This window comes from Papaver somniferum, chromosome 9 (assembly GCF_003573695.1).
Source record: "Papaver somniferum cultivar HN1 chromosome 9, ASM357369v1, whole genome shotgun sequence".
Lineage (NCBI taxonomy): Eukaryota > Viridiplantae > Streptophyta > Magnoliopsida > Ranunculales > Papaveraceae > Papaver > Papaver somniferum.
The window spans coordinates 8,401,497-8,418,374 of NC_039366.1; the positions used below are offsets into that span (position 1 = coordinate 8,401,497).

General features: G+C 38.3%; 3 protein-coding genes across 4 annotated transcripts; 1 reads left to right on the top strand and 2 right to left on the bottom strand.

Annotated features, from left to right (window-relative positions):
• Positions 1 to 2,326: 2,326 nt before the first annotated feature.
• LOC113308240 (UDP-glycosyltransferase 76B1) lies at positions 2,327 to 4,094 on the top strand. The gene is made up of 2 exons (XM_026556717.1): positions 2,327 to 2,997; positions 3,067 to 4,094. Exons 1-2 carry the CDS (start codon positions 2,466 to 2,468, stop codon positions 3,990 to 3,992), a joined length of 1,458 nt encoding a protein of 485 aa, XP_026412502.1. The 5' UTR covers positions 2,327 to 2,465; the 3' UTR covers positions 3,993 to 4,094.
• On the bottom strand, positions 4,040 to 6,224 carry LOC113308239 (7-deoxyloganetic acid glucosyltransferase-like). Of its 2 annotated transcripts, XM_026556716.1 has the most exons (2): positions 5,827 to 6,224; positions 4,040 to 5,720 (listed from the first exon to the last, which is right to left on the bottom strand). In XM_026556716.1, the coding sequence occupies exon 2, from the start codon at positions 5,654 to 5,656 to the stop codon at positions 4,223 to 4,225; it is 1,434 nt and encodes a 477-aa protein (XP_026412501.1). In that variant the 5' UTR covers positions 5,657 to 5,720; positions 5,827 to 6,224; the 3' UTR covers positions 4,040 to 4,222. The 2 variants fall into 2 exon arrangements, with proteins under 2 accessions (XP_026412501.1, XP_026412500.1); XM_026556715.1 differs by having other exon boundaries at positions 4,040 to 6,224.
• A 340-nt stretch (positions 6,225 to 6,564) lies between these two features.
• On the bottom strand, positions 6,565 to 8,492 carry LOC113308241 (transcription factor MYB25-like). Its single transcript, XM_026556718.1, has 2 exons — positions 7,995 to 8,492; positions 6,565 to 7,879 (listed from the first exon to the last, which is right to left on the bottom strand). The coding sequence occupies exons 1-2, from the start codon at positions 8,335 to 8,337 to the stop codon at positions 6,873 to 6,875; spliced, it is 1,350 nt and encodes a 449-aa protein (XP_026412503.1). The 5' UTR covers positions 8,338 to 8,492; the 3' UTR covers positions 6,565 to 6,872.
• Between the last annotated feature and the right edge of the window lie 8,386 nt (positions 8,493 to 16,878).

Consider the following 16,878-nt stretch of genomic DNA (forward strand, 5'->3'; position numbering starts at 1 on the left):
CAATACCAAACAACATTATGATAGAATTATCTATTTACAGTCATCCCTTTTTCTTTTGCCGCTCATTTAGATAGCACAAGTCAATAGTCGACTACATAGGGAACGATGTGCCATTAATCCTTAACTTTATGTTGTAAAGGAGAAGGAGTATTTTGTTTGAATGAGTTGTTGATTACAATTTAGATTCTAGATCATGGGCTTATATTTCCCAGTTATTTAACAGTCCATAGACGACTGTCCATAGTGCATAAAGTAAGTAACTATGGCAGGCGATCCACTTGAATTACCAAAAATGAATGAAAAAAATAAAGAATCGTGATTTTGGGCAAACATGAATCTTATCAGGCATACCTAATAAAGATAAAAAAGGATGTGAAATAACAAAATCAGAAGTCCCTTAACCAATTTTTTTTTAATGATAAATCTGCCCTTTTAGGATTAGTGTTAATACTAATGATTAGTTAAAATAATTTTGATTAGTGATTACTGATTAGTTTTAAGATTATTTAGTTATAAATTTGTGTAGATGAAAATTTTTGAGTAAGAAAAAAAAGTTAGATTTTTTTTGAGAAGGAGAAGGGGAAAATGAGAAAAAAAGCTTGTATTTGATTCAATGGATGAGGAGGCTACACTTCTATCTTATGTTTAATCTCACTTTTGTAGCTTAAAATCATAAAAAATTTGTGTTTTTCACTAAGGTTCGGCGAGTATGGAATATGTTCGGCTTAATATATCAGCCGAACCCACCTGGATATTGACAACTAATGAACAGTTCGGCAAGCTGAAAGTGTTATTATTATGAGCCGAACCAACTAGTTCGACTTGTTTAAAAAATGTCATAATGAGCCGAACATAATCCCGTGTGATCTGGACGAAAAATTACGTGAGGTTCGGCTTATATTGAGAAAATCGTAAGAGCCGAACCTTTTGGTAGTACATGGTTCGGCTACTTACATAAGTATTATATAAGACGAACCTCGTAAATGTGATAATTGTTGGGGTAAGAATTTTGTATTGGTTCGGCACATAATGTGAATATCGTAATAGCCGAACCTCGTAAATGTACCAGGTTCGGCACATATTATGATTATCGAATACGCCGAACACCTATGCATCTCTATCTGTGACTAGGTTCGGCTTGAAATTTCATGTCGAACTGTTCATACACACTTACAAGAAGCTTTTGTGATGAACAGTTCGGCTAAAAAGGCAACTCAATTTTGAGCCGAACCCAACATCGTAACTGTCATTTAATCGATGAAAAACAACAAATAGGAGATTGGGTTTGTAAAACTTACTTTCTTATCCTCATTTCCGGAGTTGGAGATGCAATTGGTTCAATTTCTGGTTCAATTGGTGGTTGATTTTCAGTTTCTATATCTTCATTTTCAATTAGTTCTTCTTCTTCAGTTGATGGATTAGAAGACGATTTGGTTTGCCTAGTCCCTGCTTTTCTTTGTACGAGTCATTATGTAGTTGAGTTTAATCGACTATCAAATTTTACGAATCGACAATTAATCACGGTGATGAATTTTTTTTTTTCGCGGGAGGGGAAGAGTTCGGCTTGAGGAGGAAGAAGAAGAAGAGATGTTAAGGGAAACTGATTTTGATATTTTAGAAAACTAATTTTTGATTTTTGTATTAAGGGTATAAAGGTAATTGAACTACCCATAGGGTACCCCTTATAAGGTCATCCAAGTTAGGATTATTATTGTGTATGCCTGATAAGATTTCAGTATGCCCAAAATCATGATTCAAAATAAATCAAGGAAGAGACGTAGATAGCCATGGTCTCCTCTGCTGGATCATATTCCGTAGAGTGTTATTATGGGCTTGGATCAAGACACTTAAATCCGGCCCATCGTCATCCAACTTTTGACTTGCTCACTTGACCACCATCACATGATTCACAGAAGGAGTGTGCTGGATAATCATGCATCTACGTGCTGTTAGCTTTTCCTGTACACAACCTTATCTAGTACTGCATTTGCATGCCAAGCAAAGACCCAGCGATTAACAACACAAAACATATTTTAACTTCTAGAGAATAAAAACAAATATACAAATGGGGTGGACACACACAAGAACAAAATATTTCCCCTCCCAGATGTTTTAAAACTTTTCTTAGAGACAAAATAAAATAAAATAAAATAAAATAAAATGAGTTATTATTTTTCTAGGGAGTATACTATAAGTCAGGGTTCATACTTCGAAATTGGATCTGGATGCCATTACTTATAATATACTAGTCTGTACACAAACAATATGAATGACAAAGTTTGTTAGTAGTTAGTATTTGTTTTTGTCTGGCCTTTTACATGATCTTATCATCCCCATCTGCTCCTGCAAGGATCCATCCAGATTCGTATATTGCAAGGTTGAACAAGTGACGGTGACGCTAGCGCTCACTATGAGCTTCATCATTGCCGCCGCCACCACCGCTACATGATCTTGAGCTACATGCTATGGAATGCAGCGATGAGCACACTAGTACAACTACTAGTAGTACTATTACGAGGAAGAGACCAAGGTTAGTGCTGTTTCCATGTCCATACCTGCAGGGACATATAAATCCAATGCTACAACTCGCAACCCTTCTCCACTCCAAAGGCTTCTCCATCACAATCATTCACACTCGTTTCAACTCTCCAAACCCATCCGACTACCCTCACTTCCATTTCGCACCAATCTCATCATCACCGGACTCGGATATAGATCAGTTTCATCTCCAACATTCCACCTCTGATATCATTGCCTTCATCTCCGCGCTCAATGTCAAATTTCTCAATCCGTTTCGGGATTGCTTGACTCGTCTCCTCTCCGATGGTGATACTACTATCGCTTGCGTCATTACAGATGCACTCATGCATTTCACTCAAGATGTTGCCAACAATCTTCATATCCCCAGGATCGTTTTGAGGACTAGCAGCCCTACCTCTTTTGTTGTTTTCGCAGCATATCCGCTGCTTCTCCAAAAGGGCTACCTTCCAGTTCAAGGTATGCACTTTGGATTCTGTCTTGATTTATATGATTTTGTGTACATTTAGTTAATAACAATATTATCAGATTCTGAATTGGAGAAACCGGTGCCGGAACTTTCACCCCTCAAAGTAAAAGACCTCCCCACAATCAAAACGAAAGACCCGGAGCTGTTATATGAATTGGTGATTCAAATGATTGAGAAAACAAAATCCTCTTCTGGCCTCATTTTCAACTCATTTGAATCCCTGGAACATCTAGCTTTGGACACTATCCGTCGAGATTTCACAGGAGTCTCCATCTTCCCCATTGGCCCATTTCACAAATGGTCTCCGGCATCTTCTAGTAGCATACTCGGAGAAGACCGGAGTTGCATTTTCTGGCTAGACGAGCAAGCACCTAAGTCAGTTATCTACGTAAGCTTCGGAAGCTTAGCTGATATGGAAGAGACTGAGCTGGTCGAGACGGCGTGGGGATTAGTCAACAGTGGGCGTCCATTTTTGTGGGTGGTACGACCTGGATTGGTTCGCAGCGGCAGCACTGTCGAGCATCTCTTACCGGATGAGTTCCAGGAGATGATGAGAAGCACTGGAAACAGGGGATGTCTAGTGAAATGGGCACCTCAAGAACAAGTCTTAGCTCATCCAGCTGTGGGAGGATTTTGGACTCACAATGGGTGGAATTCGACATTGGAGGGTGTCAGTGAAGGGGTGCCCATGCTATGCCGGCCATGTTTTACAGACCAGCTGGTGAATGCAAGATATGCAAGTGATGTATGGAAAGTTGGATTTCAATTTGACGAACGACGGCGTCCACTGGAGAGAGGGGATGTAGAAAAAGCTGTCAAAAGACTAATGAAGGATGCTGATGATGATCATGAGGCAATGATGGCGAGGGTACGGGATCTGAAACACAAGGCTGCTAATTGCCTAAAGAAAGGAGGTTCATCATACGAGTCCATTGAGAAATTGATCGATCTTATCATGTCTTTCCAAATAGATCACAGCAGTTAAATTTTACAGCAGCAGATAAAATTTGTTGCTGTGGGACTTGCATTAAGTGTTGAAAGTTCAGAAAATCTTAAATGTAACTTACAAGCTTATGAGAACTTGCATTCAACCTGTATGATTTCATATAAAACTCAGAACTTGTCAAACAAGGTCGAAAAAGATGATAACCTAGTTACAATATACACTGGGGAAACAACTTGGTTGCTAGCAATAAGTAGAAAAAGACTGAAATTTTAACCACCACCATCTTCCCTACTGCAGGAATGGACAGATGCAGTTCTAACTATATGGTCAATTAAGCAATCAAAATTCATGTAAGACGAGCCACCTTCCCCGATAGAACTTCCTGCCAAATCTGCAAACTTATCAACCCTTCTACCTAAGAATCTTGACTCACTATCACCAGTGTGCTCTCTTTGGAGTGATTCATCGCGGACATCCATTGTCGTCATCAGATCATTCACCATACTCTCCACAAATCGTCTTTCACATCTATCCTTCATGTCCAGACCAATTTTCCACACCTCACTCACAAACCTACTGTTAATCTGCTGGTCTGCAAAGTACGGCCAACATATCATCGGCACGCCCTCCACGATACTCTCCAGCGTCGAGTTCCATCCGCTGTGGGTTAGAAACCCCCCCACTGCAGGGTGAGCCAGTACCTCCTCTTGTGGAACCCAACCTACGATGAAACCTCTTGCCTGTGTTCCCTCCATTAGCAACTTATTGTCACCATCGCCTGGGTCTACAATATCATTCAGGAATCTTAATGTCGGGTCAATTTGATCATTTTGATCACCAGTCATGGTAGTACTGTCAGATGTTTCTGACACCACTGCTTTTTTGATGGAATCAGGACGTATAACCCACAAGAAATACTTCCCGCAGTTTACCAGACCATGCCAAAATTCCAGCATCTCCTTTCTGCTCAGCACAGCTAAACTTCCAAAGCTAACATAAACAACTGATCTCAACGGCTTTGAATCCAGCCAAGTCATGCAGCTCCGATCTTCCTCCCACAGACTATTTGTCTCTGTCGTCGTTCTTGAAGTAGAGTTTGCGTTACTTTCATCTGCTTGATCAGATAATCTTTCTCGTTGTTGTTGTTGTTGTTGTCGAGCCTTAAGATGAGCATGAAGAGGTCCAATAGAGTAAACTTTCGTCGATCCAGGACAGTGAGAGCGAATATGAGAGAGGATGGGACCTTCGAGTTCTTCAAAGGTGTTGAGTATGAGGGCGGATGCTCGAGAAATCGTGTTGCAGGTTTCTGTTATGACACACTGGAGAAGGGGATCAGAAAGATCTTTGGCTCGACAGAAACTTGGGAGATCTCGTCTGCGTAAAAAGCTTTCCATACCTGGCAAGGATGTTATCCTACCATCCATGTAGTCATCATCATCTTCAATATTGTTGAATCTGAATGGCAGTTCCCCAGCTGAAACGAGTTGTGGTATACAAAAATAGGCCCAGAAACAACAAGCACTGATTGTACGAAAAGAAATAACAGGAATCCCAAGCTCATCTGCAACATCCATTGTGAACGTACTCATAATCCCATCTACTATTATACACGTCACTGGTGTGTATAAACCAGATGCTGACGATGAGGAGATCAACATTTTCCGAAGAAGTGGTTTTGTTACAGCTTTAATGGAATCAAACATCTCATTGAGAAGGTCACCTGAGCGGGGGTGATCAGCAGGAAGCCCATCTGAAATGGTCTCAAACCTGAAACCAGGGAAGCGAGCAAAGCGGGTTTGGACATCAGTGAAGCGGAGAAGACGATGGTGGTTGTGATCAGAGTTGAGGAAGGTGACTTGTTGTATTCGACTACCTGCAGATAAGCAAAGGAGCTCTGCTAACTTGAGCATGGAGTTAACATGGCCTTGTACAGGTAATGGGAAAATGAGCACATGTGGACCACATAGAGAATGGTTTTCTGCTTCAGCTTTCACTTCCTGCTGTCTTCCTCCTTTGTCGCCTTGATCAGGCTCCATTCATATAATAAGATGGCTACGAGGGTTCAGGCTTTCTATAGGTGCAGGGGAGTCTTGAACATGACTGGACTAATTGTAATTGAGAGTGGATAAGACAGAGGGATAATGAGTATATTGGGTAGAAGACAAATTCATGGATGTAATAGTAGTGTTGTTGAAAATTAAGAGAAATTTTGTTTGAGTGCAAACTTTGGGTAAATATCATTTCATAATATCAAAGAGACAATATATGTGCATAAGTTCACAATCTTTCTGTGTTGCTGAAATGTAGGTTGGGTTGTTTTAATTAGAATATTCCTCAACTGCTTATAATATTCTTCATCTACTTGAAACTGCAACTACTTTTCCTGCAAATATCCCTCCTGAAAGCTAAGAGACGACAAAGTGCCAAAAATGCAGGCGGTTAGCTGAAATGAATGAACTAACTAAGAAATTAAACCAATTGTATGTCCCACCAAAAAAGCAAAGTTACCTCTAATTCTGCATCTATTCCACTCTGCAAGAAACTTCACAGCATTCACTTAAGGTTTGTACTAAAAGAAAATTGGGCAGTAAAGGTTTGCAGTATTTGATGCTTGAAAGAAAAGCTTAAGCCCAGCTAGAACTGTTCATAGATCATGAACCAAATGGATCTGGTGTTATTTTATATATCATTTCTACTTCGAACTCTAAACATAGATTGCTAATCATATACCACTATACTACCCAGCAAACATAGATACAAGAAGAGATAAAAGAAACAAAAGAAAGGAAATCCTGTACAAATTCTGTTTCTACGTCCCTGTTATTGTGCATCTTGAAATGAGTTTCAACTGTTGTTCATACTGCTGCAGCTCTAAAAACATGCCATCCTCCGATGCGGTGAGTCTCCTGTTGCTGATTCTCAATGATAAATCACCTGCTGCTCTGCATTATCTTTCACTATTCCCCTATGGTCAAACCCAAAGCCTAACCCACTCTTAAGCCAAGCAACATTACTCAACTCTGTTGCTATGGACACCAATTCATGACCCGAAAAAGGTGGGGGCTCCACAAACTCAACAAACTCTGGTCCCAACAAAGAACTCCGCCCATCATACCCAACGCTTCGAGAACCAGTGCAACAACCATGCCCACAATGAGAAGGCACTCGCCGAATACCCCCAAGCAGCCCACATTGCCCAACAACAGGTGGTTTACAAGGTTGAAGCAGAGGTCCATGCAGCATTGGGACCATTGTTGGCAACACACAGCCACCCATGGACTGCTCATTATAGAGGTTAAATGCACTCACACGAGGTGCTGGACGGAAAAGCGTCAGTTTTTCCTTTGGTTCATTCCTGCAATGATACTCCACCCTGTGGTTCTCTTCCCTATCCTGATGTTGGTTTGATTGATTCTCAAGTGAGTCAACAACATCATTTCTTTTCGCAACAGGTTCACAATTCATGTCCGGTTCAGTTGATTCCAACAATACCTTAGTTTTATCAAGGTTCATGGCATTGTCTCCCATGTTGACATCGGGTTGGCGATTCACATCAGGTTCACATGATAAAGTTGTTTCCGACAATACCTTAGTTTTATCAAGGTTCACAGCATTGTCTCCCATGTTGACATCAGCTTCGCGATACACATCAGGTTGACATGATAAAGTTGTTTCCGACAATACCTTAGTTTTATCAAGGTTCATGGGATTGCCTCCCATCATTTCAAGCGAAGCAGCAACAGCAGCAAGAACAGCAGCGGCCTTAGTGCCTTTGGGGGGATCGAATTCAAGACACCTCCGTCTAAGCGTGGAATTCCAATGATTCTTGATAGCATTGTCTGTTCTCCCTGGTAACAACCTTGCAATTGCTGCCCATCTGTTTCCATGAACAGCATGTGCATCAATGATTAATTCGTCCTCTTTCTCTACAAAGGATACACAAGCAGATAACAACATCAATTATAAGTCAAAATAGGTCAAAATAAGTCAAGAAATTGAAAATGAAAACCCTAGTTAAACATAAAGAGATAGAAGGATTACCAGTAAATGGTTTTCGTTTGAGGTAAGGATCAAGCTGATTACACCACCGGAGCCTGCAGGATTTACCAGAGCGACCTGGGATTCCGGCAGAAATGAGATTCCAATTCCTTGCACCGAGTTTAGCGACTAGTTGTGTCAGCAATTCGTCTTCTTCAGGTGACCATGTTCCTTTCACTCTCGACTTTCTCACCACACTACTGGTACTTCTAGTTCTGATGATTCCGTTGTTGTTGTTGTGGTTCATCTCATCTTTAACTTCTAGGGTTTCGCCACCACCACCACCACTACTATCCTGACCACCACCACCGCCTCTTTGTAACCCTACCTTCTCGTCTTCCTTCATAATAATAATCTATGATTTTTTCTTTCGAAAAAAAAAATGCAGATTGTTGCTAGTGACTGACTGTTGAAGAAGAAGATGAGAAAGAAACTGAAATTAGGTAAAGAAGACAACTCAGTGCCGCTGTATTCTGTTTCAACTTTTCCAAAAAATACCGATATACCCTTTTCATTTGATGCCCGATAAGTACAAAGTGTCCAGCCGGCCAATCCAACTGTTACACACTCGTACTATTTAAGCACCGAGAGGATTCTCCGGGAGACCAAACCTAGCTGTCGGCGTCGGAAGTATGTGTTCTACAATACCGACGGACAACAATTGCAATGCCCGGAGATATGGTTTATTTGTAGGCATAAAAATTAAGCTAAAACCCAATACTGACTGACCCAAAACTATTATCGATTTTTGAATCGGCATTGTCTTTAACCTAATTAGCTATCCCAACATCTTATTCGGTATTGCACCCATCATGCAGTTAATGCCGGCAGAGACGCTGGAACTGAATTTCAAAGACCAATTTTTTGGTTTATGTTTTTTATTAGTTGAAGATGAAATGAACAAATCATGGAAGAAGAAGAAGATTCATCAATTGTGAAAATGAATATGATTTTGGTTTATTAGGGTAAAAGGCAGTATCGATTTTTCATCTCAAAAAAAAAAATACCTCCTTAACCAAAATCCAGTCCAGTGGAACCTTGAGGTCTTTAATGTGTTTGCCTGCTCTGATATCAACAACCAAACCCAATATTTCGTTCGGCAGTCTGTAGGGACGAACTCCAATATAATTCCGTGAGAATCAACTAAACAGTCGGACTCAATCAAGGAAATATATCCAAGAGTTGTATCTCAATTTCTATATACAATCCGCAATCAAACAGATAGGAATCTGCAAGCCTGATTGATATGAGAAATAACTTGAACAATATCAAAAACCAATGTTCAAGTGTCAATCAATTACTACCCAACAAACAAGGTTAGCTTCCCATTTGATTGAACCACGCACATCCTGTGATATTTCAACTACATAAACAAATATAATGCAGAAAAGAAATAACAAAGACACCAGAAATTTTGTTAACGCAAATGTTAGAAAAACTCCGGGACCTAGTCCAGATTTGAGCACCACATTGTATTAAGCCGCTACGACACTAGCCTACTACAAGTTAACTTCGTACTGGAATGTACTTGAGCTCTAACCAATCCCCCACTGATGAAGGTGCAGTCGCGTTCCTTACACCTCTGAATCCCAACAGGACTCTACGTAGTTGATTCCCTTATCTGATCTCACCCACAACTAAGAGTTGCTACGACCCAAAGTCGAAGACTTATAAACAAATCAGTCTCCCACAGAAATGTTTATTCTAATAGATAAATCTGTCTCCCACATAAATTACTATGAAATTTGTTCTGTTTTATGATAAATCAATGTGCACATGAACCAATTGATAATCCGGTCTTATATTCCCGAAGAACAGCCTAGAAATATCAATCACCTCACAATAACTTAACTATATAGTAGTCGAACAAGTTATTTTGGAATCACAAAGAATGAGATGAAGAGCTTTGTGATTACTTTTTATATCTTACCTATCATATATAAATCTCGAGCAAATCTTAGATAAGATAATACTCAATACGATAAAACAAGTAAGATCAGAATACACAACTATAGAGAAAATAGTTGGATCTGGCTTCAGAATCCCAATGAAGTCTTTAAGTCGTTAACCTATAATGGTTTTAGGAAAAAACTAGGTTAAAGGAGAATCGACTCTAGTCGCAATTAGTATCACGCAGGAGGTGTTTGGATTAGGTTTCCCAGTTGCTAGAGTTATCCCTTATATAGCCTTTCAAATCAGGGTTTGCTAAGCTAGCTTAGAAACAAAGCATTCCATATTCACCGTTAGATGAAAATCTGATTTAAGATACAAGCTAATTTAATTTGCTTGAAACCAAAGAAATATCTCTCCACCGTTAGATGGTCTTAGCTTGTCACACACAAATGAAATATACTCTCATTTAGATATGGGTAATTGTACCTAAACGTGTATATTGAGTTTTCTCAATAATAGGTTAAACGTGTACATTCATCTAACACATTTATATCAACTATGATGATCAATCAATCATGAAAGATAATCAATGAATCTAATTGTGTTTCATAGAGTTGTTCAATTGATGATAATCAAATAGAAGTATATATGATTTAATTAAACAAAATCAGATTGATTTGTAATGTACAAAGTACAAGAATCAGTTCATGAACATTAAGCAGCGGTTCACAGAGATTGCATTCCTTATTTTCATAAATGTATTTGTTCATGAGTATGTAACTTCCCCGATGCGCCATAATGATGTTATAACTCGAGCCTTAAAACTAGGCAAATGCACGTTCATTTTCCCTTGCAAGATGATTGCGGCATATTGGCCTCTTATATCATCTAGCTCGGTATTGTGATACAAGAGATGATTGTGGTCATAGTTGATGAGGCTAGTTGCATGTCATTCATTGGATGCTCATACTGCCTATCATGCTACACGGTGTTGGCATATGCACCAATAGTGTATTGGGCATGGCCCAGAAAGTAAGCTACATCAATATGCAAGTTAGAGGAGCTTGCATAAGCCTAAGGAAAGTACGCATGAGCCTGATAGATGCACCCTTGGCACGATAAGGACAAGTTGGTGCAGATGAGCAAGCTACAGTCTATCTGGCGCCTAAAAACCCGAGTGTCGTAATTTAGCTCAAGACGGGTCTAAATTGATTGGAAACAGACCAATGATCAAGTCGTGATCTACGTATCATGATCTTGGAATTTTAGCCAAATTCCATTGTTTAGGGACTCAAAAGATCGTTTTTGATGTTTCAGGAAAGTTTTTGTTTTCTTAATAAACCATTCGCGGAACAAGGGTGAGTTGGAATCGTATGGAAGCTAAAACTTGCTGCATCATGCTTCAGGAGCATGCTTGCAAGGACAAATGAACGTGCATTTTCCTAGTCTTAAGGCCCGGGTTGTAGCATCATTATGGCGCATCGGGGAAGTAATGGCATGCGCGCCCAGGCGTGGCTGGCGTAATTTTCCGGTCCGTCACATTGAACCACTTAAGTTTGCAAACGGGTATGTGTACTTAAGCTCCGCACATTGTTCTTGACCAATAGTTTGCAAACAGGTACGAAAACTGTTGTTCCAGACATAACTCAGGTGAAACCGTTCGCAAACGGGTATGCGAACTTAGTTCCCGGACTTCCACAGTTAAATCAATTCGCATATTAGTATGCAAACTTATTTTCTGTACCTGAATCTTACCTGCACAGTTCGCATACTCGTATGCATACTGTGATGTTTTCCAGACATGGGTTTTAGTTCAGAACTCCCATTCAATCATTGAAACATTCTTAGAAGACGACAATGACTGTCTCACACAAACCATTTGCTAATAAGCAATTTTCAAGTGATCGAATGATCAATACGAAACTTTCCAAGTCGACATCAAATGACTGTCTCACACAAATCACATAAGATGTTTCAAGGCAATTTTCACATGATCATCTTTTGACTTATTATTTAGTTTTCAAAAAATAAATTGTTTCCAACTAAACTCGTCAAGAATAATGATGAATGTAGCTAAATCAAATATCTACCAACACATATTTTGAGAAATAGATGAGCGATTTATACTCCGCTCGAAATAAAAAATGTGTATGATATGAAAGTCTATACATAAATACGACTTTTGTCTCAATTAGGAGATCGAGAAGAATAAAATAGACATCTGAGTAAATAAATAAGTTTTAGTCTCCATATACCTTTTGTTGATGAAGTTCCTCCGAGTTCTTCAGTAGATCTTCTTCTTCGGTTGTAAGCGCCTTGAAGTCTCAACTACACAATCTATCCTAGTCTGAAACTCCTATAAGTAGAGTAGAAATCAAGATTATAGTTTTGATCAACTAAACTTGACAAACAAGCTTAAGATAACAACGCTTGCGAGTTCGACCGATCAATGCTCTAACATGTACCATTCCTAATCCGTATTCAAATAAATGTCCTTTACTTTTTAAATAAATAAATAAATAAGATTTATTTTACTTTTTTGGTGGGAAATAAGTTATTATCATTACGATGATTTTATCGTCAATTTTTCTTCTTTTTCGCTGGAACTAAGGGTGCACACGGTACGGTTCGGCTCGGTTCTTGCCGAGGCCGAGTACCTGTACCCCCCAGAGGTCGGTACTGAACTTTTGGACCGGTACCTTTTCAGCGAAAAACTGACTGCCTTTTCTTTTACCTGTTTTTTCTATATAACAAATTCTCATTCAAAGCAGCAACTAATAAGTAGCAATATTACTAACAAACCAAACAAACAATGTCTTGAAAATATGGAAAAAAAGTAGCAGTAGCCACAGACACACACACAAAGTCTTGAAAATGAGAAAATCTGAAAAAAGAACAACTAGCAGTGCAGCTAGTGCTGCAGTAGTCTTGAATATTGATCTTCTAATCCATGTCAGCAGCACTTGTGGTGTCATCAGTGTTGATAGGACCAAGTAACGCTGCAAAAACAAATAATAAAAGTTAGTAACTATTAGACTATATCTATTACTGCCAAACACAAGTAATAATGTAATATGTTACCTTCTTCAACTTCAACATCATCATCTGGTATGTAATCAGATAGAAGATCAAGTTGTATTGGCTTCCTTAGCCATCTTTGTGTGCAAAGCAATGCCTCAACTGTCCTTGTAGATAAAGAGCTTCTACAAGGACTTAAGACTCTCTTTCCTGTGCTAAAAGCAGACTCAGAGGCAACAAAAGACACATGAATGGCTAATATGTCATTAGCCATATGTCCAAGTATCTTATACTTTGTACTGTTGGTCTTCCACCAACCCAATAAGTCAAACTCCTCATCATCATCTTCTCCTACACCTTCTTCATACTCGTCAATGAAATATTTATCCAACTCTGTTTTTCCCTCATCATCATTTGGGCTTTTCTTGAACCTCTTACTCCTTGACATCAACTCTTTCATACGACTTGGCCCTGCCACTGGTTTACTTACCACTGCTTTGGCTTGTCCCTGGATAGAACTGCTTGACTCCTCCTCATGAACTGAATAGGCATCCTTATATTCTTCAAATAGAATCTTAAAATCCAACTTAACAAGCTTCATAACAGATTCAACCTTATTAGAATTCTTCCCATACAAGAGCTCAAGAGCAAATTGTAGTCCTTTTTCTTTCTCTCTAGGATCCAACAACATGGCAAAAAAGGTTGTAGGGTTCATCTTTGCATAATCACCCCAATATTTGTTATACTTCTTAAACATTTTTCCAGCTATAGTAGCAATAAAAGGATCTTCATCTACATTATCTCTAAACTCAACTAGTTGCTCATATATGATAACTAATTGCCATAAGAAAGTGTTTGTTGTTATCTTAGTTGAGGCTGAAAATGCAACAGTGGCATCAAAGAATACTTTCAAACATTTGACAAGGCCTCTGGCAAAGATCCAGTCCTCTTCACATGGAGCAGGTTTCCTCACTACTACCTTCTTCTTCTTCTTCTTTTGTGCCTTATTCTTCTTCCCTGTCACCTCAACTTCTTCTTGTTCTTCTTCACTAAATTCTTCTTCTTCTTCACCAACATTAACATCAATATCAAAATCATTAGCATCAAGTAGATCTTTCTCACTCTGTTTAGGGTAATAAAACAACTGCCGATATTCCTTGTCATACCTTTCTAACCTAATAAATGCTTTTTCTAACACATCTGCAGCCTGTAGCATCAAGAATGTGTTGTTCCACCTAGTCTTAACATCTAATATCAATGTTACCTTAGACTCTATTCCAACTAATTATACACAACGCTTAAGCTTAGCCAACCTAGATGGAGAACCCTTTATATACTTGACAACTGACCTGATTCTTGCAATTGATTTGTTGTAGACCCTCACAACATCTTTTACCACAAGTGCAAGTACATGAGCTGCACACCGTACCTGAAAAGGTGAATTCAAACAAGTATTAGATATTTTAACAAAACTAATAAACATAATCCTAAGTTAGAAAGTAAAAAAAATAATAAGTCATATTCATATACATATACTTACATGCAAGTACTTAGCTCTCTCTTCTGCCCTTGTCTTTGAAACAATACTAGTCTTCAAATAATCCATTGCTACCTTGTTGGCACTCACATTATCCAAAGTGACAGTAAACACATCTTTAAGCTCCCAATCTGACAAACACTTCTCTAACATCTCACCAATGTCAATTCCTTTGTGACCACTAACCTCACAAAACATAATAATTCTCTTTTGATACTTCCACTGCTGATCAATAAAGTGAACTGTTACACAGATGTAGTTGAAATTGTTTGGTGAAGTCCATGTGTCTATTGTCAAACTAACCCTCTGCTTGGTTGACTTGAAGTAATTTTTCAACTTTTCTTTCTCTAATACATACATGTCTAATAAACATCTATAAATAGTCATTCTACTTGGCACAACAAATTTAGGCTCTAAGACATGCATCATTCTCCTAAAACCTTCACCCTCAACTGCTCTAAATGACATCTCATCAATTATAATAAATTCAACAACTGCAGCTTTTACATTTCTCTTGACTGAAAATAGTAGAGACTAACTGACCTTCATCCTCACCCAGTTGTGCAGGATTTAATGTCAGAGTTTGTTGTCCTTTTGGATTTGGCTTGTTAGGATTCTGCTTGCATCTGTTGAAGTGCTCCCACATTCCAATTGTACCATTCTTTCCAGTATGAGCCTTTATCACCTTCTTGCAGTAATTGCATCCATCATCTTGAACATTCAACCTCTTGAAATGATTCCAAATGTCAGAAGTTATCTTACCACCCATAAATGTAGAAGTAGCTTCTACATCTACTGTTGCTGTCTCTGGCTGTGCTGCTTCATTTGTTGGTTGGATTGAGGATCCAACAATTGCATCTGTGGCAGTGGTAGGTGTAGCAGTTGTAGGTGTAGGGGTATCTGTTCCATGAGCTTGACTTGATTCATCCATGCCAGCTTATCACTGAGAAAACAAATTTAAGTGCTGAAAAATTAAATAAGAACTGAAATGAAACTGAAATGAAATAAGAAATGAACTGAAAAATTAAATAAGAAACTTGATCCATTTCATACTTATAAAATGAAGAAGAAATAAGAACTTCATAACTGGACATTGTTCAAGGAGCATTGAGCTCTGTTATATAAAATAAGAACTGTACATTATTCTAAGCATAACTGCATAAGTTCTAAGCATAATTTCATTAAGCATAACTGCATAAGTTACAAATTCTAAGCATTATTTATGTGAGCTCTGTTATAATTAGGATTGATGGGGCATCTTTTAAAGTGCTTCCACAAGGCAGAAGTTCTATTTCTGAACATGCTAGCCCTATAAGTCCTTCCACAATAATTGCAAGTGGCTTCTTCAACATTTCTCCGAGTGAAATGACGCCATATTTCCATCACTGACAAGAGAAAAGACTTTTAATGATAACAATATAATGGGGTTTTAAAGTATAGCCAAGGCAGGAGATTATAATAGTGAAATTTAAGCTTATGTTGGAGGTAGATAATCTCAAGAAGACTCTGATTTTTTTGAGAAAAGCATGACTCAGATTTCATGGAAGGCAAATATTTATCACAAGCCAAATTATAAGTATGACTTAATGGAGTAAATGAAACACAAGTTACAACCATATTCACAATTCTCCTGAACTTTTCAAACAAAGATTTAGGTATAGAATTAACCAGTGGGGCATCATAAAACTTTAGAAAAATCTCTATTTTGCACTCCCATTATTGATTATTATTATTATTCAGTTGATACCCAATTTGTTTTTGGTTTCAAAACTAATTTCACCCACAAATTACACCAAATGTTGGAATACATGTACAACAACATATACATACGAGACGCTGAGGTGAACATCCACCCACTTAAAACTAGAAAACATTCAACTAGCTCTAGAGAGATTGTCTAATCTGATGAGATAGTCTAATCAGGGAGGGGATGAATGGGATGTTCTGTTCAAGCATACAAAAATAGAGATTTGTGTTTAAACCCAAGTTAAGATTACCAACTAAAAATGGAAAATATTGAGCTGTATATTATGATGATGATCTGAAGATGCAAGAACTTGAAAAGAAAACTACGACAAAATATATGAGATTTAACAAATAAATTCATTAGAGAACAATTAGATGCAAATAAATACAAAGTACCTTAATGGGTTTCCTTCAGCTTCTTCCTTGAATCCTTTCCCTTCGTCTTCTTCCTGACGTGATTGATAATTTACCCTGTGAAACTGAAACCCTAAATTAAATTAATCAAAAGTCCTAGGATCATCCAGAACTCGACTTCATATAGAAATCCATAGTCCTAGGATTAAAATTGGAGAAGAAAAAAAGAAAAAAAAGTAAAAAACTTACACAAATCAAATCATTGAAATCACTGACTTTTTCTCCTTCTTCTTCTGGATCGAGAAGTGTTGTTCGGTGTTCCGTGTTCACTGATTAATG

What these genes read in the sequence shown, in the direction of transcription:
- LOC113308240 (XM_026556717.1), top strand. Translation starts at nt 2,466, where the DNA reads ATGGAATGCAGCGATGAGCACACTAGTACAACTACTAGTAGTACTATT. An exon ending in GGGCTACCTTCCAGTTCAAG is followed by an intron (nt 2,998 to 3,066) that starts GTATGCACTTTG and finishes CAATATTATCAG; the next exon opens with ATTCTGAATTGGAGAAACCG.
- LOC113308239 (XM_026556715.1), bottom strand. Translation starts at nt 5,989, where the DNA reads ATGGAGCCTGATCAAGGCGACAAAGGAGGAAGACAGCAGGAAGTGAAA.
- LOC113308241 (XM_026556718.1), bottom strand. Translation starts at nt 8,337, where the DNA reads ATGAAGGAAGACGAGAAGGTAGGGTTACAAAGAGGCGGTGGTGGTGGT. An exon ending in CAAACGAAAACCATTTACTG is followed by an intron (nt 7,880 to 7,994) that starts GTAATCCTTCTA and finishes TATCCTTTGTAG; the next exon opens with AGAAAGAGGACGAATTAATC.